This window comes from Symphalangus syndactylus, chromosome 18, assembly GCF_028878055.3.
Source record: "Symphalangus syndactylus isolate Jambi chromosome 18, NHGRI_mSymSyn1-v2.1_pri, whole genome shotgun sequence".
In the NCBI taxonomy this organism is placed as follows: Eukaryota; Metazoa; Chordata; class Mammalia; order Primates; family Hylobatidae; genus Symphalangus; species Symphalangus syndactylus.
Window position 1 is genome coordinate 18079046 of NC_072440.2, and position 22833 is coordinate 18101878.

At 46.0% G+C, this 22833-nt stretch overlaps 1 protein-coding gene across 7 annotated transcripts in view; it reads right to left on the bottom strand.

Annotated features, from left to right (window-relative positions):
- Window positions 1-2596: 2596 nt before the first annotated feature.
- XRCC6 (X-ray repair cross complementing 6) overlaps window positions 2597-22833 on the bottom strand; it is a 44289-nt gene continuing 24052 nt past the window's right edge. For 6 of the 7 annotated variants that reach the window (XM_055253058.2, XM_055253062.2, XM_055253059.2 and 3 more), the window contains exons 7-13: window positions 21659-21845; window positions 17832-18000; window positions 15016-15177; window positions 11629-11758; window positions 10316-10416; window positions 5181-5294; window positions 2597-3016 (exon numbers count right to left, since the gene is read on the bottom strand). In XM_055253058.2, coding sequence (XP_055109033.1) covers window positions 2823-3016; window positions 5181-5294; window positions 10316-10416; window positions 11629-11758; window positions 15016-15177; window positions 17832-18000; window positions 21659-21845 — 1057 coding nt within the window. In that variant the 3' untranslated portion in view covers window positions 2597-2822. Of the gene's footprint in view, window positions 5295-10315; window positions 10417-11628; window positions 11759-15015; window positions 15178-17831; window positions 18001-21658; window positions 21846-22833 lie in introns of all 7 variants that reach the window. The other variant, XM_063622948.1, reaches the window with a different exon arrangement.

Consider the following 22833-nt stretch of genomic DNA (forward strand, 5'->3'; position numbering starts at 1 on the left):
CTCCCGGATACTTTAAATGATACTCTAGATAATTTACGATACCTAATAAAATGTAAATGCTATGTAAATAATTGTCATACTGTATTATTTATGGAATAATGACAATTTTGTTGTTAAGACGGAGTCTCGCTCTGTCGCCCAGGCTGAAGTGCAGTGGCGTGATCTCGGCTCACTGCAACCTCCTCCTGGGTTCAAGTGATTCTCCTGCCTCAGCCTCCTGAGTAGCTGGGATTACAGGCTCCCACGACCACAACTGACTAATTTTTTTATTTTTAGTAGTAGAGATGGCGTTTCACCATCTTGGCCAGGCTGCTCTCAAACTCCTGACCTTAGGTGATCCGCCCTCCTAGGCCTCCCAAAGTGCTGGGATTACAGGCGTGAGCCACCGCGCCCGGCGGGCTAATGACAAAATTTGAAGTCTGGCCAGGCGCGGTGGCTCACACCTGTAACCCCAGCATTTTGGGAGGCCTGGACGGGTGGATCACCTAAGGTCAGGAGTTCGAGAGCAGCCTGACCAACATGGTGAAACCCCGTCTCTACTAAAAGTAAAAAATTAGTCGGGTGCGGTGTTGTGCGCGCCTGTAATCCCAGCTACTCAGGAGGCTGAGGCAGGATAATCACGTGAATCCAGGAGGCAGATGTTGCAGGGAGCCAAGATCGCGCCATTGCACTCCAGCCTGGACGACAAGAGCAAGAGTACAGATGCAGCCATTGATTTTTTTCCCCAAGTTTTATTTATTTTTTTGAGACAGTCTCGCTCTGTTGCCCAGGCTGGAGAGCAATGGCATGATCTCGGCTCAGTACAACCTCTGCCTCCCAGATTCAAGTGATTCTCCTGCCTCAGCCTTCTGAGTAGCTGGAATTACAGGTGCATGCCATCATGCCCAGCTAATTTTTTGTATTTTTAGTAGAGATGGGGTTTCACCATACTGGCCAGGCTGGTCTCGAGCTCCTGACCTCGTTATCTGCCTGCCTCGGCCTCCTAGTGTTAGGATTTCAGGCGTGAGCCAGCACGCCTGGCCCCCAAATATTTTTGATCCACGTAGGTTGAATCCATCGATGTAGAGCCTGCGGATGCAGAAGACCAACTCTACCTATCGAGTGCCATGTTCTTTTACGTATTTTCTCATTTTCACCATGTGACGTTATTACAAGAATGTGGAAGCCAAGCCTCAAAAATGCCTCATAAACTGCCCAAGGTCACTTGTATATATGATGGCACTAAGACGTAAATTTGCTAAATCAGCCTTGTGAGCTTCCAAAGGCCTAACCAATTCCACCGGAACATGGTATTTCTTCTCTCCTGGGTGGCGGGCTCAGCAGGCAGAGAAGGCATCATTCATTTACAGAGAAATATCATTCTGTTGCTGTTTACCACAGACCTCTGGTGATTTGTCTAACATTCACATACCTGCCTGGCTCTGGTAGGTGTTTGACCCTTGAACTCTCATTCTCTCCATTTTGGAAGTAGGAGGCAAAGGAGCATAGGCTTGGGCATAGTGTGCACAGCAAAGCCAGCCTGGAGCTCACTCCAGGGCTGCTCTTCACTAGCTCTAGCATCCAGGGTCAGATACCAAGGGCTCAGTGGGGCTACTCCTTGCCCTCCTATTGCAGGTGACTGGCTGTGACTAGTGTGATTTCAATCTACCTTCGTAGATTAACACCCTATAGAATCCAGTTTCCAAACTTGCTCCATTTAAGGGGAATGGTCCAATTTCTCAACAATTTCTAAGCATCTAATGGGAGAATTATCTTCCCCTCTTGCCCAGACACGTAAGGAAATACAAAAAAATACAGTATCTCCTTTCAAACAGAAACAAAAGCAGTAACAGGTTAAAAAAAAAAAAAAAAAAAAAACCTATAAAGCTTAGAGCCGAGAATCCAAAGCTGAAAGGAGTAATTTGGCCCCTCCTACACTCTCTTCCTCATGAGGTGCTGCTCTAGTCCTGAAGGACACAGGACTTGCAAACCCTTACTCACATCCTCAGAGGAGACCAATTCCAGATGCTCTCCTTCCTTCCCTCAGGCTAATTCTTCAAAAGCTGTGGCAGCAGCATGAGCAGGACACTCCTGTCCTCTTCCCCTTCTTTAAATACTAGGACATTTTCTCATCTTCTTGAACTTCCTACAGCTCCCCTGAAACACAAGAGGAGTAACTCTTCATTTCACTTATTCTGGAACCCAAATTCTCAGGGCAACAGAAAATGGGTATATTTTCGCATGATTTAATGTTGCATTAAGAGGAATGCAACGAGAGGGAGTTGCTGTTTACTCACAAAGCAAATGGCCCCAGAACTAAGTGTTACCTTCTTACTGCTTCAGAAATCTGATTTTTACACCTTAACATGACACATTTAAAGGAAAACAGGCTAGAGGACAGAGGATAAGGATAATATAATCGTGCTAGGGCTTCTTACTCCCGAAATACCTTCGCCTGCCTTGACCCGTCACACTCTCACCCTCTCCGCTGATACTTGTTTTGTTTCCATTGTGGTGATGAGTGTTCCCAATGAAAGAGAAAATTAAGCTAAGTGATGGCCAGTGAGTTTTGGATGCAAGGCATACACATCTTTCTCCTTCACACAAAAGAACAGTATATAGTACAAACTTAGGGCTCTTTATTCAGGCAGTAAAGTAAGGAACAGCAAAGTGGGAGGGCTACACCATCACCATGGCAACAGAAAGCCTCAAAAACATAAAGTCCCTCGACTTATGTCGGGTAGACTCTTCCTAGCTCAGGAGAAACACATTTTAACTGGCTGAGGACAAGGCCAGGCAGCCTGGCCGCACTGTGGAAGGGCAGCTGGACGCGCGGCCTCCGGTCAGTCCTGGAAGTGCTTGGTGAGGGCTTCCAGCAGCTCCTGCTTCTTCAGCCCACTCTTCAGCCCATAAGCCCGGCAGGCCTCTTTCAGCATGGGCACAGTAAACTTGCCCAGCGTGCCCTTGCTGATGTGGGTCTTCAGCTCCTCTTCTGAATACTCCACCTTGGGCCTTTTGCTTCCAGAACCTTCATTATCTGGGGGGAAAGGTCAGGAGGCAGTGACTGGAAATGCTACAAGTGGCATCCCAGCTACATGGCATGGGGGCCCTCGTATAATCTTGCCTGCAATTAACCATAGACTGGCTGTGATGCCAGCCTAGGACACCATGGGGAAGACTTATCTCGATAAGGCAGCTTCATTTAAAGTGCAAAATAAAACACAGATCACACCTAGGAGGAAATTACAAGTAGTGTGAATGCCATCAGTTTACCCAAAACTGTTGCTCACTCTGGGTAAGTCATTCCTTCCTTCCTTCGAAAATCTTTTACAGGTTCATGACCAGCCTTGGTAATACAGTGAGACCCTGGCTCTAAAGTAATAAAATCAACCGGCCATGGTGGTGTGCACCTGCAGTCTCAGCTACTCAGGAGGCTGAGGCTGGAGGATCACTCGAGCCCAGGAGGTTGAGGCTACAGTGAGCCAGTGAGCTGTGATTGAGCCACTGGACTCCAGCCTGGGTGACAGAGCAAGACTGCCTAAAAACAAAAAAAGGATATAACTTCTGTATCATTTTTGAGATGGAGTCTCACTCTATCACCGAGGCTGGAGTGCAATGGTGTGGTCTCGGCTCACTGCGACCTCCGCCACCCGGGTTCAAGGGATTCTCCTGCCTCAGCCTCCCAGGTAGTTGGGACTACAGGCGCCCACTACCACATCTGGCTAATTTTTGTATTTTTAGTAGAGACAAGGTTTCACTGTGTTGGCCAGGCTGGTCTTGAACTCCTGACCTTGTGATCCGCCCACCTCGGCCTCCCAAAGTGCCGGGATTACAGACGTGAGCCACTGCACCTGGCCAACTTCTGTATCATTTTTAATAGAAATTGAAAAAATTAAGTCCTGGAAGAGTGAGAGTGCAGGAAAACATTCGCATTCCTTGGATAGAGGGTAAATCACTGTTTTGGAAGCAATTCACTGCAAGAATGTATCCTGTGGATCTATTCACACAAGAACACGATGGAAATGCATGTTCACTGCAGCATATCCACTCGTCAATACAGGTCTGGTTAAATAACCTGGTATATCTATCCAATGAACTACTCTGCAGCCTCATTTTTTAAAAAATGAGATAGATAGCTAAGTGTGGATATAAGTAACTGTCCAACATATATAGCTGAGTAACAAAAATAGCAAACTAGAAAACAATGTGATTATTATTCCATTTGTGCTGAAATATGTATGTTGGTATGTGTAAATATATATGGTTGTATAGACAGTTCTTTTCTAAAATTTTTTCATTTTTAATTTTTGTGGGTACATACTAGGTATATATATTTGTGGGGTACATGAGGTATTTTGATACAGGCAGGCAATGTGAAATAATCACATCAGCATAAATGGGGTATCCATCCCCTCAAGCATTTATCTTTTGTGTTACAAACATTCCAATTGTATTCCTTTAGTTATTTTTAAATGTACATAAATTACTGACTATAGTCACTCTGTTGTATTATCAAATAGATCTTAATCATTCTATTTTTTTTTGTACCCATTAACCATCCCCACCAACCCCCCAATGCCTCACTACCCTTCTCAGCCTCTGGTAACCATGCTTCTATGCTCTATCTCCATGAGTTCAATTATTTTGATTTTTAGATTCCACAAATAAGTGAGAACATGTAAATGTCTGTCTGTCTGAGCCTGGCTTACTTCACTTAACATATTATTGCAAATGACAGGATCTCATTCTTTTTTATAGCTGAATAGTACTCCATCGTGTACGTGTACCACATTTTCTTTATCCAGGCATCTGTTGATGGACACAAGTTGCTTCCAAATCTTGGCTGTTGTGAATGGTGCTGCAATAAACATGGGAGTGCACATATCTCTGATATACTGATCTCCTTTCTTTTGGGTATATGCTGACTGGATCATATGGTAGCTCTAGTTTTCACTTTTTGAGGAAACTCCAAACTATTCTCCATAATAGTGGCTGTACTAATTTACATTCCCACCAACAGTGTATGAGGGTTCCCTTTTCTCCACATCCTTGCCAGCATTTGTTATTGTCTGTTTTTTGGATAAAAGCCATTTTAACTAGACTGTGAATATATATTTCTGAAACGATATTGCCCACTGTGATAAGACTATCATAAAAGCAATTTTTAAAAATAGCCCACATGTCCACATTCAGCTCCTCACCGTGTTTTCTCTTGGTAACTTTCCCTTCAGGATTGTAATCTGGTGGGTAAACAAGCTCCTTAAACTCATCCACCAAGGAGCCCAGTCTTTTATTCATTGCTTCAACCTTGGGCACTGGAAAATCAAAACACAGAAGAGTGGCCTGGTGAGTCACGAGCCCCAGTTTGCTGTCCACTTCCAACTCTCTGAGAACCAGAAGAGAGAGCACCTAACTGCTGAGGTGGGAGGGGTCTAGGGAAAGGTCTTTCCAGCATTTACCAAGTACCTTCCAACACCTGCATTTACTGTAATCACACATACTACCGCCAGGCACTGTTGTAAATGCTTTAAACTTACTCTATTTACTCCTTCTAACAACCTATAGGATAGGTAAATTTGTCCCCAGTTTTTTTTTTTCTGTGGTGGAGTCTTGCTCTGTTGCCAGGCTGGAGTGCAGTAGCACGATCTTGGCTCACTGCAACCTCCGACTCCTTGGTTCAAGCGATTCTCCTGCCTCAGCCTCTTGATTTGTCCCGTTTTACAGAGGAGAAAAGCAGAGAGATTACATGACTTTCCCGAAGGGGAGTGGTACAGTGGAGATACTAAGCTAGATTCTGGGAATTCAAACAAGTGCTCATGCCTGCGGTGAGCTTACAGCCCAGTGAGAGTGAGGAGGTGGATAAAAATGATGCAGTGGAGTTGGGCAACACCATGCAAGAAGTGACTGTACAGGCACACTGGAACACAGGAGGGGTGGTGAAAGATAAGAAGCAGAAGGCATCAGGTGAGAAACAGCAGATGACATACAGCTGGAAAGTAGGGTGTTAAGGAGGACAGGGCCAGTAGAGAGGTGGGAAAGATGGGCATGGCGAGGTCGTGGAAGCTTGGATGCCTGCCAAGGAATTAGGCCTTATCCAAAGAACCCCGACAGCTGCATGGAGGGTGAACTGAAAGAGGGTAAGATAGACAGGTGAAGTGGGGTGTGGGTGGGAGGACCCATATATATGAGAACTGGCAGGACTTACTGACAGAATAGGATTTATTATTTAACTGAAATTACAGAGCTGGAAACCAGAATGTAAGAAGAATAGGAGTGGGATGGGGAGATGACTGGCTGAAACAGGGGGAGCAAATACGACAGGAAAAGGCAACTTTGGAGGAAAGATCAGACTTTTGTTTCGTTTTTTGTTAGCTTATAACTATATTGTTAAATCAAGCTTCTGACATGAGCTGTCACATCAAGGGCGAGGGTGATGAGATGGGCAGCTCACATGCCCATATTTGCCAAGCATGGAGAGGAGCTCTTGCTGGTGTACCTAGATGGCACAATGCTGGAGCCAAACTGTGCTCCTGCTACATCAGAAGCCCCCTGCTCTCATGGGAACCTCTGCAAGAGCACTGGCTTCCAATCTGGGAATCATCTGTAGAGTTTTAAAAGTACTGAGAAGCTGGGTGCAGTGGCTCATGCCTGTAATCCCAGCACTTTGGGAGGCTGAGGCGGGTGGTCACCTAAGGTCAGGAGTTCAAGATGAGCCTGGCCAATATGGTGAACCCCATCTCCACTAAAAAATACAAAAATTAGCCAGGCATGGTGGCGGGCGCCTATAATCCCAGCTACTCAGGAGGCTGAGGCAGGAGAATTCCTTGAGCCTGGGAAGCGAAGGTTTCAGTGAGCCGAGATCCCGCCACTACACTTCAGTCTGGGTGACAAGAATGAGAACCTGTCTCAAATGGATGAATGAATGACTGTACTGACGTCTGGCCGATGTTCAGTACTAAAAATAAAAATAAAAGTACTGGCCGGGCACGGTGGCTCACGCTTGTAATCCCAGCACTTTGGGAGGCCAAGGCAGGCGGATCACGAGGTCAGGAGATCGAGACCACGGTGAAACCCCGTCTCCACTAAAAATACAAAAAAAATTAGCCGGGCGTGATGGCGGGTGCCTGTAGTCCCAGCTACTCGGAGAGGCTGAGGCAGGAGAATGGCGTGAACCCGGGAGGCGGAGCTTGCAGTGAGCCGAGATTGCGCCACTGCACTCCAGCCTGGGCGACAGAGCAAGACTCCGTCTCAAAAAAATAAATAAATAAATAAAAGTACTGAGCACGGTGGCTTATGCCTGTAATCCCAGCACTTTGGGAGGCCAAGACAGGTGGATCACTTGAGGTCAGGAGTTTGACACCAGCCTGGCCAACATGGTGAAACCCAATCACTAACAAAAACACAAAATAGGCCGTGTGCGGTGCCTCCTGCTTGTAATTCCAGCACTTTGGGAGGCCAAGGAGGGCGGATCACGAGGTCAGGAGATCAAGACCACGGTGAAACCCCGTCTCTACTAAAAATACAAAAAAAAAAAAAATTAGCCGGGCATGGTGGCAGGTGCCTGTAGTCCCAGCTACTTGGAGAGGCTGAGGCAGGAGAACGGCGTGAACCCAGGAGGCGGAGCTTGCAGTGAGCCGAGATTGCGCCACTGCACTCCAGCCTGGGCGACAGCGTGAGACTCCGTCTCAAAAAAAAACAAAAACAAAAACAAAAAAAACACACATGCTTCTGGGCACCAACCTGAGCATCAGATTCAATCAGCTTGGGAGAGGGCTCAAGAATTTGCATTTCTCACAAATGTCCTGGTGACATTGAGGCTGCCAGTCCAGGGACCACACTTTGAGAACTGCCAGTGTAACCTGCTAAGGGCAGCTGGCGAGAAGTGGAATGCGAGAGGAAGGGTGGGCTCAGAGTTACTCAGAGCAGCCCTGTGGAAGAAGGGAAGCAGGTCCAGGAAAGGAGTCGGAGGGTTTCCACCAGCACAGGATGAAAACCCTGGTGGTACAGTGTTACAAAGCTGAGAAGAGAGTGGGAAAACAACTTCCAGTCTTCAATAAATACTTACTTAAAAAAGCATATATTGGTGTTAGAGGGAAATACACAGGCATTTGATTAGAAAAGAGTGAGGGATGTAAAAGAGGAACGAGTCAAAGGTTCAGATGTTTGAGCAGAAGGATATCCAGGTCCTACAGTAGACGCTGACCAGGTAGCTGGAGGTTCCAGCCAAGAGTTTAGAAGAAAGGACAGGGCTGGAGACGTGTAGGCCTGGGGGTCATGGCCATGAGGTGATAACTGAGGTTCCGCGAGTGGATAAGAAAACAAGAAGGCAGAGAAGAGAGGGCTGAGGATAGAAATCTGGGTCATTTAGGTTGTAAGAAATATTAGGACAGGCTGGGCGCAGTAGCTCACGCCTGTAATCCCAGCACTTTGGGAGGCCAAGACAGGTGGATCACTCCAGGTCAGGAGTTTGACATCAGCCTGGCCAACATGGTGAAACCCAATCACTAATAAAAACACAAAATGGCCGTGTGCGGTGCCTCCTGCTTGTAATCCCAGCACTTTGGGAGGCCGAGGCGGGCAGATCACGAGGTCAGATCGAGACCATCCTGGCTAACACGATGAAACCCCGTCTCTACTAAAAATACAAAAAATTAGCCAGGCGTGGTGGCAGGCGCCTGTAGTCCCAGCTACTCAGGAGGCTGAGGCAGGAGAATGGCGTGAACCCGGGAGGCAGAGCTTGCAGTGAGCGGAGATTGCGCCACTGCACTCCAGCCTGGGTGACAGAGCGAGACTCCGTCTCAAAAAAAAAAAAAAAAAAAATTAGCTGGGTGCAGTGGCAGGTGCCTGTAATCCCAGCTACTCAGGAGGCTGAGACAGGAGAATTGCTTGAACCCAGGAGGTGGAGGTTGCAGTGAGCTGAGATCATAACACTGCACTCCAGCCTGGGAAACACAGCAAGACTCTGTCTCAAAATAAATAAATAAATAAATAAATAAATAAATAAATAAATAAATAAATAAATAAATAAATAAAAATTAGGGCAGCCAACCCAACCAACTGTTTTGAAAATAGAGGTAGGAAGAGAAAACAGGACCTTCCCTGAAATTATAGGGCTGGATGCCAGAACGTAAGGAGTTGAGACCCTGGTAATGGAATAGCTGTGGACTAAAGACAATGGCTGTGTTCTGAGCACTTACTGAGTGTCAGGGCCTACATTTTGTTAACACCTTGTAAGAACAATATCATTATCCACATTTTACCAAAAAGGAAACCAAGTCTCAGAGGGATTAAGTAATATTCCCAAAGCTACTCAATTTAGTAAGTAGCAGAGCTGAGATCAAATAGACATCAGTCACCTCCAAAGCCTGTGTCCTAAACTACCTTGCTAGGCACTAGGCCACTGACTTCTGAATTTGCCTAAGACCTGAAAGGAGGAGATGGGCTGTTTAGCTCAAAATGTTTCTCTTCCAGACACAGCTAAGTAGGCACCACAGTAACAATGGTCCAGTAACTCTTCTGCTTTTAACACTGGGGCTATTTTGTCTAAAATAAAAGAGATCATTCTGAGACCAGCCAGGCCATCATGGCGAAATCCTGTCTCTACTAAAAATACAAAAATTAGCTGGGCAGGGACCAACTACTAAGGAGACTGAGGCACGAGAACAGCTTGAACCCAGGAGGCAGACGTAAGCCACTACACCCGGCCGGAGTCGCTGGATTCTAAACCCAAATCCACCACTTATTTCCTCCTATATTATTTATTTATTTATTTTGTTTTTTGAGACAGCGTCTCGCTCTGTCACCAGGCTGGAGTGCAGTGGTGCAATCTCGGCTCACTGCAGCCTCTGCCTCCTGGGTGCAACCGATCCTCCTGCCTCAGCCTCCCGAGTAGCTGGGACTACAGGCACACGCCACCACACTCAGCTAATTTTTTGTATTTTTAGTAGAGACAGAGTTTCACCATGTTGGCCAGGATGGTCTCAATCTCTTGACCTCGTGATCCACCCGCCTCGGCCTCCCAAAGTGCTGGGATTACAGGCGTGAGCCACTGTGCCCAGCCTCTTATTTTTTAACTTTCACCAGCATGTAGTCACAGGGTGGCCTAGTGCAGAGGCAGATCTCAGGAGCCTGGCATTCTCCTCCTCTCACTATGGAACCAGCCAAATCTGTTCCGTGGCTGTTTAAGCTGGTCTAGAAAAGCTCCCAAACAGAGGGGGTCTGGGCAATGAGGTTAAGTGTTTAGAGAGGACTGGGAAATGCACCCAAATTACTGGTTCAGAGTGGAACCAGTAAGAAAGCCTGCCATGAAAAGAACTACTCGATTCAACCGCCTTACATGTCAGGTCCACTGCTTGTTCCGGCTCCATCAAATCCAAGGCCAAGGCCTCCAGGTTTCTGAAGTGCTGCTGCAGCACGGGGTTCTCAAAGCTGTCACTTCTGTTAAAACAATAATGTAACTCAATTGAAACATGACAATTTAAACATTGAAAAAAGAAGAATAAATAAAACCACCTGAGATACTACAGGTCCAGGGTGAGCTGAGAAGAACACAAAAACACCCCAAGTAAAACAGTTGAGGTCAGGTGTGGTAGCTCATGCCTGTAATCCCAGCACTTTGGTAGGCCAAGGTAGGCGGAATGCTTGAGTCTAGCAGTTCGAGACCAGCTTGGACAACATGGTGAGACCCTGTCTCTACAAAAAATTTAAAAATCAGCCAAGCATGTTGGTGCATGCCTGTGGTCCCAGCTACTCAGGAGGCACAGGTAAGAAGACTGCTTGAGTCCAGGAGATCAAGGCTGCAGTGAGCCCTGATCGTGCCACTGTACTCCAGCCTGGAGGGCAGAGCGAGACTTTGTCTCACATCAACTTAAAAAGCAAACCAGCCTGGGCACCCTGGCTCACGCCTGTAATGCAGCACTGTGAGAAGCTGAGGCAGGCGGATGGCTTGAGCTCAGGAGTTCCAGACCAGCCTGGGCAACGTGGTGAAACTCCATCCCTACAAAAAATACAAAAATTAGCCAGGTGTGGTGGTGCAAGGCTATGGTCCCAGCTACTCGGGAGTCTGAGGTGGGAGAATCACCTGAGCCCAGGGAGGTCAAGGCTGCAGTGAGCTATGGTAATACCACTGCACTCAAACCTGGGTGACGAGACTCTGTCTCAAAATAATAATAATAATAATTAAAATAAAAAATTATTTAAAAATGACGTGAAAAAAATTATGTTTAGTGTCCCATTATGCAGGCTCTGAGAGTTGGTCTATTATATATGTGAGAGGGAATGACTTGAATTACTTAATCATTCTTTTAAGCCTGTAACAATTTACACTAGATTTATTTACTTTTGCTCATTGTGGAATAACAAACACAATCAAGGAGAAGGGCAACTAAGAATCCCACTATTTTTTCGAATTTGTTCAACCAACCAATCTGGCTAAGTACAGCACAACAGAGCAACCACAGAATCCCAGAGTCTCCAATATAATAAAAGCTTCCATTCTCTATATGGCTTTCAAAAAACTATTAATAACAAGTAGTAATCTGTTAGTTTGCTGAAAAGAGTAGTGCCATTCTCTTGGCCTATGCCCAAGCTAAGTTTCTAATAAGACTTTCAACTCAGGAGGCAGTTCCAGAAGGCCTGAGATTGACTCACCTGTATGTGAAGCGAAGCTTCTCAACGATAGCCTTCATCTTGTCCACCTGCTCTGAAGTTGCCATGATTTTTTCAGTAAAGGGCATCTTCCTTTTATCATCAGCAAAGGGTAAAAAGACCAGCTGGAAGCCTGAAGAAGGGAGATAAATTTTCTTTGATTTGACTTCAAGTGTTGCAGTCACTTGTTTCTCAGCTCCAAATTCTTCCTTCTATGTCCTGTGGTGCTGGTGCTGGGGCCGGGGCCCTGCAGGCCCCATTTCTTGAACTTCACCAGCTGGTTTTTGTTATCATCTGCCTAACAGACTCCCTCTGCAGTTTCCAGGAGACTGCAAGGGAGGAGGGGTGCCCCTTCCTGTATACAGTAGATCCCTTATCCCTGGGGAATATGTTTGAAGAACCCCGGAGGATACCTGAAACCTCAGGCAGCACCAAACCTGACTGCCATCAATTGAAACATGTTTCTGTCCATGTTGTACATTCACAAATTTAATATTTAATGTTTTTTTCCATCTTTTTTTTTTTTGAGATGGAGTTTCACTCGTCACCCAGGCTGGAGTACAGTGGCGCAATCTCGGCTCACTGCAACCTCCGCCTCCCAGGTTCAAGCGGTTCTCCTGCCTCAGCCTCCTGAATAGCTGGGATTACAGGCGCCACCATGCCCGGCTAATTTTTGTACTTTTGGTGAAGACGGGATTTCGCCATGTTGGCCAGGCTGGTCTCAAACTCCTGACCTCAGGGAATCCGCCCACCTCGGCCTCCCAAAGTGCTGGGATTACAGGCGTGAGGTACTGCGCCCAGCTTTCATCTTTTTTTTTTTTTTTTTTTGAGACAGGATCTTGCTATCACCCAGGCTGGAATGCAGTGGTGTGATCACAGCTTACTGTAGCCTCTACGTCTCAGGCTCAAGTAGCCTATCAAGTAGCCGGGACTACAAGTGAACACCAACACATCTGGCTACTTTTTTGTATTTTTTGTTTTTTTTAAAGAGACAGAGTTTCACCATGTTGCTCAGGCTGGTCTCAAACTCCTGGGCTCAGGCGATCCACCTGCCTCAGCCTCCCAAAGTGCTAGGATTACAGGCATTAGCCACAGTGCCTGGCCTCCTTTTCTATTTTAACTAAGCACTTCTCATGTACTGTGGCAGTAACTTTTACAGTTTGAGGTGCAACAGCAAAACTAGCTTGGGCCGGACATGGTGGCTCACGTCGTAAGCACAGCGCTTTGGGAGGCTGAAGGAGGAGGATCACTTGAGCTCAGGAGTTCGAGACCAGCCTGGGCAACATAGTGAGACTTTGTCTCAATTTATGTAAAAAAAGGAAAAAAAAAAAAACAAAAAAAACTAAGATGAATTTCTATTGTTTTTTTGTTTGTTTTTGAGACAGTCTTGCTGTCGCCCAGGCTAGAGTGCAACGGCGCGATCTAGGCTCACTGCAAGCTCCGCCCCCTGGGGTTCACGCCATTCTCCTGCCTCAGCCTCCCAAGTAGCTGGGACTACAGACACCTGCCACCACGCCTGGCTAATTTTTTGTATTTTCAAGTAGAGACGGGGTTTCACCGTGTTAGCCAGGATGGTCTCGATCTCCTGACCTCGTGATCCACCCGCCTTGGCCTCCCAAAGTGCTGGGATTACAGGTGTGAGCCACCGTGCCCGGCCACTAAGATGAATTTCTTTTTCCTTCTTAACAATTTTGTGGATAGAAGATTCCTTCTTACCATGTATCTTAGCAACCTCGGCATAAAAAAAAAACTAAAATGAATTTTTTCCCTTCTTAACAATTTTGTGGATAGAAGATTCCTTCTTACCATATATCTTAGCAACCTCAGCATATATTTTTTTCTTCCTTAAAGTCAAGAACTCTCACCTTTTCATTTAAAGGAAGCACTTTATGACTTTCTCTTTAGTATATCCAAATTGCCAATACCACTACACTTGTGCTTTGGGGCCATTATTAAATAAGGGTGACCTGAACACAAGCACCGCAATACTGATTACCTTGACAGTCAATCTGATAACCAAGACAGCTACTAAGTGACTAACCGGTGGGTAGCATTTACAGTGTGGAGATGCTGAACAAACGGATGATTCCTGCCCCAGGTGGGATTGTGCTTTTAAGTTATTTCTGGAATTTTCCATTTAAAATTTTTGGACCATGGTTGACTATGGGTAACTGAAACTGCAGAAAGCAAAACTGTGGTTGTGGCCCTCCTGTATTTACTGTTCCTATCTGTATTGCCCCAGCAAAGACCCTTTACCTGGCAGCAGTTGGTTCCAGTCTCCAGCTTTTTCGACACATCCAGAGCTAGCCGGACAGTGCCTCCTCCCTGGAGGGCTAAGTCCCAGCTCCACGGGGGCCTCCTCTGAGCTTCACCCTCGCCCCTTTTATCCTTACCCTCTACCACGTGATAAATAAAAGGTAACAGGTAAGGCTTATCAGGCTGATTTTAGTTCAGTTACTGGCTGGTTCTGGAAGGACTAAAAAATCTAGGCCCTGTAACCAACTGCTGCTACCAGGCGAAAGCCTTTGCTGACAATGCTGACCACACTGAGCAAACAGGAAGAAGCAAGTCCCTCACCTCTCCTCTGCCCTTTGGTCTCCCTCTAGCACCCACTATAGACACAGCCTGAGAGCCAGCTGTGAAAGATGAAATTAGGTTTAGATCATTTCAGCCTCAGCAGTGCAGAGCATAAAAGGGTGGATTTGGAGCCAAGATACAATAGCTTAGCAACTGAGCACTCCTGAGCATGCTGAGGATCAAAGTTAAAACTACAGTAACTCATCTCAAATGTAAAACCACCCCGAGGGAAAGGTGCTCCAGAACGCCCAACTTTGTAGCTAAGGAATATTAAATAGAAAGGTTAAATTACTTGCCCACGTTGACCAGCTAACAAGCAGCAGAGATGGGCCCAAAACAAAAGCAAGCAAGCTTCCAGACACATAAGCACAAGATAAAGTCAAATCTGACTTTAAAATCCATGGTCTTTCCGCTATACCTCACTATCTTGGCAAACCCCATGGTTGGTTTGTATAGGAACTAAACCAAAAATGAGACATTACAAGGGTGCCAAACAATGGCTTTGGAAAGAAAGGTGTCGGCAGTGAGGTCCCAAGAACTTGTGTCAGTAATCTGCAAACAGTTCCCTAGGCGGACACTTCTCTATCCTAGCTGCAGATCAGCCTTGTATGGCTGTGCATGCTGTGCAACCCATCACCACATTTAGTGGCCTTACCTGGCTGTGCATTAAATTCACCCAAGAAAGCTTAAAAATAGACATTTTTAAGCCCCATTCCCAGAGACTATGATTCAGTAGGTCTGCATTAGGAGTCCATGGATGATTCAAAAGTATGAGCAATGTTCAGAAGCCCTGGAAGTATCTCTGCCACATACCTGGAGGAGTCACCTGAATTTTCTGGTCATCCAACTCTTCTTCCTGTGGCACCAAAGCCACAAAATAAGGAGGGATGTTCCTGCGGGGTGTGTATCTGCACAATGCTGCAACTTCCTTCTCCAGACACTTGATGAGCAGAGCACTGAACAGGGTTGAGCTCCCTAGAAAACAAAAAGCCCAGTGACCAGCCTCCTAAAAAAAGGTTTCCTCCTTTCTTCTTTTAGCCCTACAGTTTCTCTTCCATTTTCTTTAAAGGGCTTATTTTAATTTTATTATTTATTCATTTGAGATAAGGTCTCGCTCTGTCACCCAGGATAGAGTGCAGTGCTGCAATCACAACTCACTGCAGCCTTGACCTCCCAAGTTCAAGCAATCTTCCCACTTCTGCTTCCTGAATAGCTGGGACTACAGTCACACACCATCACACCCAGCTAGTTTTAAGATTTTTTGTAGAGACAAGGTCTCTCTAAGTCACCCACACTGTTCTCCAACTCCTAGGCTCAACTGATCCTCCAGCCTCAGCCTCCCAAAGTGTTGGGATTACAGGCATGAGCCACCACACCAAGCCTTTAAAGGGCTTATAATATCTCAACAGGTAAAGGTTGGAGGACCCCACAGCTGAGGGGAAAATGGGGGCAGCAGAGACACAGAAAGGAAAATTTAAAAAGGAATAAGAGGTTTAGAAGCCCCAAACATTCCACTTAAGAAAGTTAATTATGGCTGGGCATGGTGGCTCACGCCTGTAATTAGCACTTTGGGAGGCAAAGGTGGGCGGATCACAAGGTCAGGAGTTCGAGACCAACCTGGCCAATATGGTAAAACCCCGTCTCTACTAAAAATACAAAAATTAGCTGGGCATGGTAATGCACGCCTGTAGTCCCAGCTACTCAGGAGGCTGAGGCAGAAGAATCGCTTGAATCCAGGAGGCGGAGCTTGCAGTGAGCTGAGACCTCGCCACTGCACTCCAGCCTGGGCGACAGAGCGAGACTCTGTTTCAAAACAAACAAACAAACAAACAGAAAGTGAATTATTGGCCAGGTGAGGTGGCTCACGCTTACAGTCCTAGCACTCTGGGAGGCCAAGACAGGTGGATTGCTTGAGTCCAGGAGTTTGAGACCAGCCTGCCCAACATAGCAAAACCTGTCTCTACTAAAAATACAAAAGATTAGCTGGACGTGGTGGTGTGGGCCTGTAGTCCCAGTTGCTGGAGAGGCTGAGGTGGGAGATCACCTGAGCCTGGGAGCTTGAGACTGCAGTGAGCCAAGATGGTGCCACTGGACTCCAGCTTGGGTGACAGAGTGAGACTCTGTCTCCAAAAAAAAAAAAAAAAAAAAAAAAGCAAATTATTAATGTTAATTCACCTTTACTGACACTAGGTTAATGACATGACCCCAGTTACTAATGAAAACCAATCAAGTCAAATCTGGGGTGTTCATGAGCCACAGCACAGAGGAAGATAGGGTCTAGACTGCAAAAATAAACACAACGGCAAGGTTCACATCCTCTTTAATTTCCAACCCTAGAGAAAAAGCTGTGGACTTATTTTGGTTTTGTTTGCTTTCTGCTCTCTATCTGATGCTTCAAAGAATTACATGGGAAATTGTTTTTAAAAAGCTAAATTCCAGGCTGGATGTGATGGCTCACGCCTGTAATCTCAACACTTTGGGAGGCCAAGGCGGGTGGATCACCTAAGGTCAAGAGGTCGAGACAAGCCTGGCCAACATGGTGAAACCCCATCTCTACTAAAAATACAGAATTTAGCCGGGCGTGGTGGCGTGCACCTGTAATCCCAGCTACTTGTGAGCCTCAGGCAGGAGACTCGCTTGAACCCAGGGGACGGAGACTGCAGTGAGCCGAGATTGCACCACTTCACTACAGCCTAGGCAACAACAAAAAAATGAATATAAATATAAATAAGGCCAGGTGCAGTGGCTCACACCTGTAATCTCACCACTTTGGGAGGGCGAAGTGGGTGGATTGCGAGGTCAGGAGTTCGAGACCAGACTGGCCAAAATGGTGAAACCCCATCTCTACTAAAAATACAAAAATTAGCTAGACATGGTAGCAGGTGCCTGTAATCTCAGCTACCCCAGAGGCTGGGGAAGGAGAATCGTTTGAACCAGGGAGGCGGAGGTTGCAGTGAGCCGAGATCGCGCCATTGCACTCCAGCCTGGGTGACAGGGAGAGACACTGTCTCAAAAAACAAACAAACAAACAAACAAATATATATATGTAAAGCTAAATTCCACAGTCCTCACCCAGGAGGCGGATGTTGCAGTGAGCTGAAACTGCACCATTGCACTCCAGCCTGGGTGACGAGTAAAACTCCACCTCCAAAAAAAAAAAAAAAAAAAGAAATCTGTTTAACTTTCTTCATTCCCACATTTCCAAAATTTCAGCTTGAAATACTTTTGTTTTTTTTTTGAGACAGAGTCTCACTCTATGGCTCAGGCTGGAGTGCAGTGGTGTCATCTCAGCTCACTGCAACCTCTGTCTCCCAGGTTCAAGTGATTTTCATGCGTCAGCCTCATAGGCGCAAGCCACCAGGCCTGGCTTAATTTTGTATTTTTAGTAGAGACGAGGTTTCACCATGTTGGCCAGGCTCATCCTGACTTCAGGTGACCCATCTGCCTCAGCCTCCCAAAGTGCTAGGATTATAGGCATGAGCCACTGCACCGGGCAGAGCTTGAAACACTTTCAACATACTCCATTAGCATCTCCTGTACAGTGTCCAAGCAGTGCCCATTTACAAAGTGCTGCTCTGTAAACTGCATTGTGTGTTAAGAGTCACTCATCCATGGTCCACGCTACTTACCGATCACCAGCGACTCCTCTGGGTACACGAACAGGGAGGGCCTCAGGTAATGGTGTTTCTTCAGCAGCACCAACGGCTTGAAACCCATGAGCATCAAACCTGGATCATCAAACCGTTTTAGCTCTTCTGTTTCCTCTTTCTCCAGTATAATCTGACGACTCCCATAGATCTGAAGGAGAAGAACAACAAGGATCACATGAGAAGGCTACGTGGTGATGCAAAATAACTCTAAGATGATGATACTAGCCAGTTAAAATCAGCTCTTTTCTTTTCTTTTTTTTTTTTTTGAGACGGAGTCTTGCTCTGTCGCCCAGGCTGGAGTGCAGTGGCGCAGTCTCGGCTCACTGCAAGCTCTGCCTCCCGGGTTCACGCCATTATCCTGCCTCAGCCTCTCCGAGTAGCTGGGACTACAGGCGCCCGCCACCACGCCCGGCTAATTTTTTGTATTTTTAGTAGAGACGGGGTTTCACCGTAGTCTCGATCTCCTGACCTCGTGATCCGCCCGCCTCGGCCTCCCAAAGTGCTGGGATTACAAGCGTGAGCCACCGCGCCCGGCCAAAATCAGCTCTCTTCTAAGGAGCAGGAAGATGGCTCACCTGGGGCATCCTCCTTCTCCAACAGGGAATTAACATTTATTGAGTGACTGCAGGTACTTTACACCAACTACTTTATCTTCTGTAACTATCCTAAGAGGTAGATGTTCAAACTGTTTTAGAGTGGGATTGTGCTTATGAATAGCCACTGCACTCCAACCTGGGCAACACAGTGAGCTTCTCTTTGCAAAAACAATAAAATAGGCTAGGTGCAGTGCCTCATGCCTGTAATCCCAGCACTTTGAGAGCTGAGGCAAGACTGCTTGAGCCCAGGAGTTCAAGACCAGCCTGGGCAACATGGCAAGACCCAATCTGTATAAAAAAATTAAAAATTAGCTCAGTATAGTGGTACACACCTGTGGTCCCAGCTACTTGGGAGGCTGAGACTGGAGGATCGCTTGAGCCCAGGAGTTCGAGGATGCAGTGTGCCAAGATGGCGCCACTGCAATGAAGCCTGGGTACCAGAGCAACTCTATCCCCCCAACCCAAAAAAAGAAAAAAAAAAAAAAGTACTGACCTCTCAGCACCATCCCTGACACACAAAGCATGCTTAAACCATATCTATTTATTTTATTATTTACTATTTGAGATGCAGTCTCTGTCACACTGTCACTGGCGTGCAGTGGCGCAATCTCAGCTCACTGCAACCTCCCAGGTTCAAGTGATTCTCCTGCATCAGCCTCCTGAGCAGCTGGGATTACAGGTGTGAGCCACTGTGCCCGGCCCAAACCATATCTATTTATTAAATGAGAGGACCTATGTCAGGTACTGTGCTAGGTCTCAATGTGGGAGGCAGAGACACACATATATAAGTACTATTTCCAAGGCAGGGCACATTGGCTCATGCCTGTAATCCCAATACTTTGCGAGGCCAAGGCGGCTGGATCGTTTGAGCTCAGGAATTCGAGACCAGCCTGGGTAACATGGTGAGATCCTGTCTCTACGAAAAAAAAAAAAAAATACAAAAAATTAGCCAGGCGTAGTGGCATGAGCCTGCAGTCCCAGCTACCCAGGTGGCTGAGGTGGGAGGATCAACTGAACCCAAGAGGTTGAGGCTACAGTGAACCATGATGGCGCTACTGCAAAGATTATTGTTTGTATTGTTTGGAGATATACACACACACACACACACACACACATATATATATTTTTTTTTTGCACTCTCTTCCCCAGGCTGTGCACCACCACACCTGGCTAATTTTTAGTTTTTTAGTAGAGACAGGGTCTCGCTATGATGCCCAGGCTGATCTCAAACTCCTGGGTTCAAGTGATCCTCCTGTTTCAGCCTCCCAAAGTGCCTGAGCCACCATACCCAATGATGTTTGTATTTGATCCTGGATATGTGATTAATAATAGCTTAGTAGCAGATTCAAATTTGGGTTTTACGAACAAAAGAACTCTCAAGGTTTTTTCAAACATACCGGACCAAGAAAGAAACTCAGTGACCAGACAGCTTACTGCCTACCAATAAATCAATACAAAAAATTAGTTACTTCCAAAATGGAAGAGAAAATTTCTTTATCTTTTTCTCCTTCAAAGAGTAGGGCAAAACTCTCTGGCTTGAAATTTGTGCTCATGGGTTGAATCAAAATAATATTTTAGTCATCCTTATAGGCCCTAAACTTATGTAAAATCTCAGATTCTTCCACATTTTGCATAAAGGAAGCATGACTCATTCAATTTTAATTTTCGATGTTAAATCCCTCTATAGACTGAGCAAAGGTAAGAGGATGAGGAAAGACAATGTTCTGCATCCTGCATCTGTCTTTCAGATGCAGAAAGGGAGATGTATGCCATCCCAAGGCACAGGAAAAATACCACTAGCAAAAATAAATTCTCTCCCTAAAAAAACGAGTTCATACTCTTCCTAACTCCTCATCTCCCTAATTAACTATCAAGTATTTTCTGCTATTGTACCTGAGCAAGACAGCTAGACTGACAGCAGCATGTACTGAGTGATGAAGGGGTGAGGTTTTCACTGACATCTCTTTCAGACACTGGCCCAGTTTAACTTTCTAGCTATCAAAATATCACTGATCCAGACGCCACAGTCCTAAGGAGTTAAGTCTTTGTGTTTTAACAGGTTAGCAAGAAAGGTGCACATGGCTCATCCAAGTGTGGTGGTATTTACAACTAATTGATCACAACCAGTTACAGATTTCTTTGTTCCTTTTCCACTCCCACTGCTTCACTTGACTAGCCGAAAGAGAAAAGAAACAGAAGAGGAGAGGGGAGGGGAGGGAGTCGGGGAGAGAAAAAAGAAAAGGAAAGGGAAAGGGAAAGGGAAGGGGAAGGGGAAGGGGAAGGGGAAGGGGAAGGGGAAGGGGAAGGGGAGGGGGAAGGGAAGGAAAGATGCACATACTAAAGTTATTTAACTGGTCAGCCTGATCAATGTCTCTCCTCCTCGTTAACTCTTCAGTGGGAGAAAATTCAGTAAGAAAACATCTTGGGTTAGGTGTGGTGGTTCACACCTATAATCCCAGCACTTTAGGAGGCTGAAGCAGGAGTACTGCTTGAGCCTAGAAGTTTGAGGCCAGCCTGAGCAACATAGTGAGACCTCATCTCTATTAAAAACAAAAAAACAAATAAAAAAAAAACGCTGGGCACAGTGGCCAATGTCTGTAATCCCAGCACCCCAGCACTTTGGGAAGCCAAAGCAGGATTACTTAAGACCAGGAGTTTGACACCAGCCCACGCAACATAGTGAGACACCGTCTCTTTTTTTTTTTTTTTGAGACGGAGTTACGTTCTTGTTGCCCAGGCTGGAGTGCAACGGCGTGATCTCGGCTCACCGCAACCTCTGCCTCCCAGGTTCAAGTGATTCTCCTGCCTCAGCCTCCTGAGTAGCTGGGATTACAGGTATGCACCACCACGCCCAGCTCATTTTGTATGTTTAGTAGAGATGGGGTTTCTCCATGTTGGTCAGGCTGGTCTTGAACTCCTGACCTAGGTAATCCACCCGCCTCGGCCTCCCAAAGTGCTGCGATTACAGGCATGAGCCACTGTGCCGTCAATCCAGTCTCTTAAAAAATAAATAAATAAATAAATAAACTAGCTGGGTGTGATGTCACATGCCTGTGATCCCAGCTACTTGTGAGGCTGAGACAGAAGGATCGCTTCAGCCCAGGAGGTCAAGGCTGTAATGAGTCATGTTCGCCCCACTGAACTCCAGCCTGGGCGACACAATGAGACCCTGTCTCAAAAACAACAACAATAAAAGGCATCTCTACCTACCTGAGACCTCTTGGTATCGCTAGGCAGAAGCAAACCGCCTGTACTTGTATTAAAGGTCCGGGTCTTGGTTTTCACTGGTTCATTTGTTTCCCGATAGAGCTTTATTGGAGGAGGCTTGAGAGCCTTCTGGACCAGATTATAAATGCCCACAGAGATCACTATATCTTTGTTGAGCTTCAGCTTTAACCTGAGGGAGTGAAAAATGAAAGAGCATGAACTGAAAGACTGCACTTTTCTATCTAAAATTCCCTCATAACACCAAAGCTTCACAACACCAAAGCTTCACTGTTTTATTCTCTCCAATAATCCTAAGCAAGCTCTCAAAATATAAATATGCTTTTTAACAATACAATCGAATGTGCTATAATACCACCTCAGAATCTATACCACAATATATTAACTACTTAAAATAATGATAAAGAATGTACTACAGGTTGAGTATCCCTTTGCAAAATGCTTGCTTAGGACCAGAAATGTTTCAGATTTTTTTTGGAATATTTGCATTTTATACTACTTACTGGTTGAATATTCCTAGCCCAAAAATCTAACACCCATAATGCTCCAATAAGCACTTCCTTTGAACATTAGGTCGGTGCTCAAAAAAGTTTCAGATTGTAGAGCGTTTCTAATTTTGCATTTTCAGATTACTAACACTCAACCCGTATAATAAAATGATAGTTTGTATTAAGCACAGCACTATACCAATCACCTCACAGCTATTCTCTCATTTAATCATCATAATAACCCTGTAAGTACTGTACTGGTTGTCTCGTCTCTGCTTTTTTTTTTTTTCTTCGAGACAGAGTCTCACACTATTGGTTGGGATGGAATGCAATGGCGTGATCTCGGCTCACTGCAACCTCTGCCTCCCGGGTTCAAGTGATTCTCTTGCCTCAGCCTCCCAAGTGGCTGGGAATATAGGCACCCGCCACGACACCCGCCACGACACCCAGCTAATTTCTTTTTATTTTAGTAGAGATGGTGTTTCACCATGTTGGCCAGGCTGGTCTTGAACTCCTGACCTCGTGATTCACCCGCACTGGCCTCCCAAAGTGCTGGGATTACAGGTGTGAGCTATCATGCTTGGCCTCGTCTCTGTTTTTCTAGGATCCCTTCCCCCTGCTTTGAAGAATAAAGACCCATCATGCCGGATGCGGTGGCTTAGGCCTGTAATC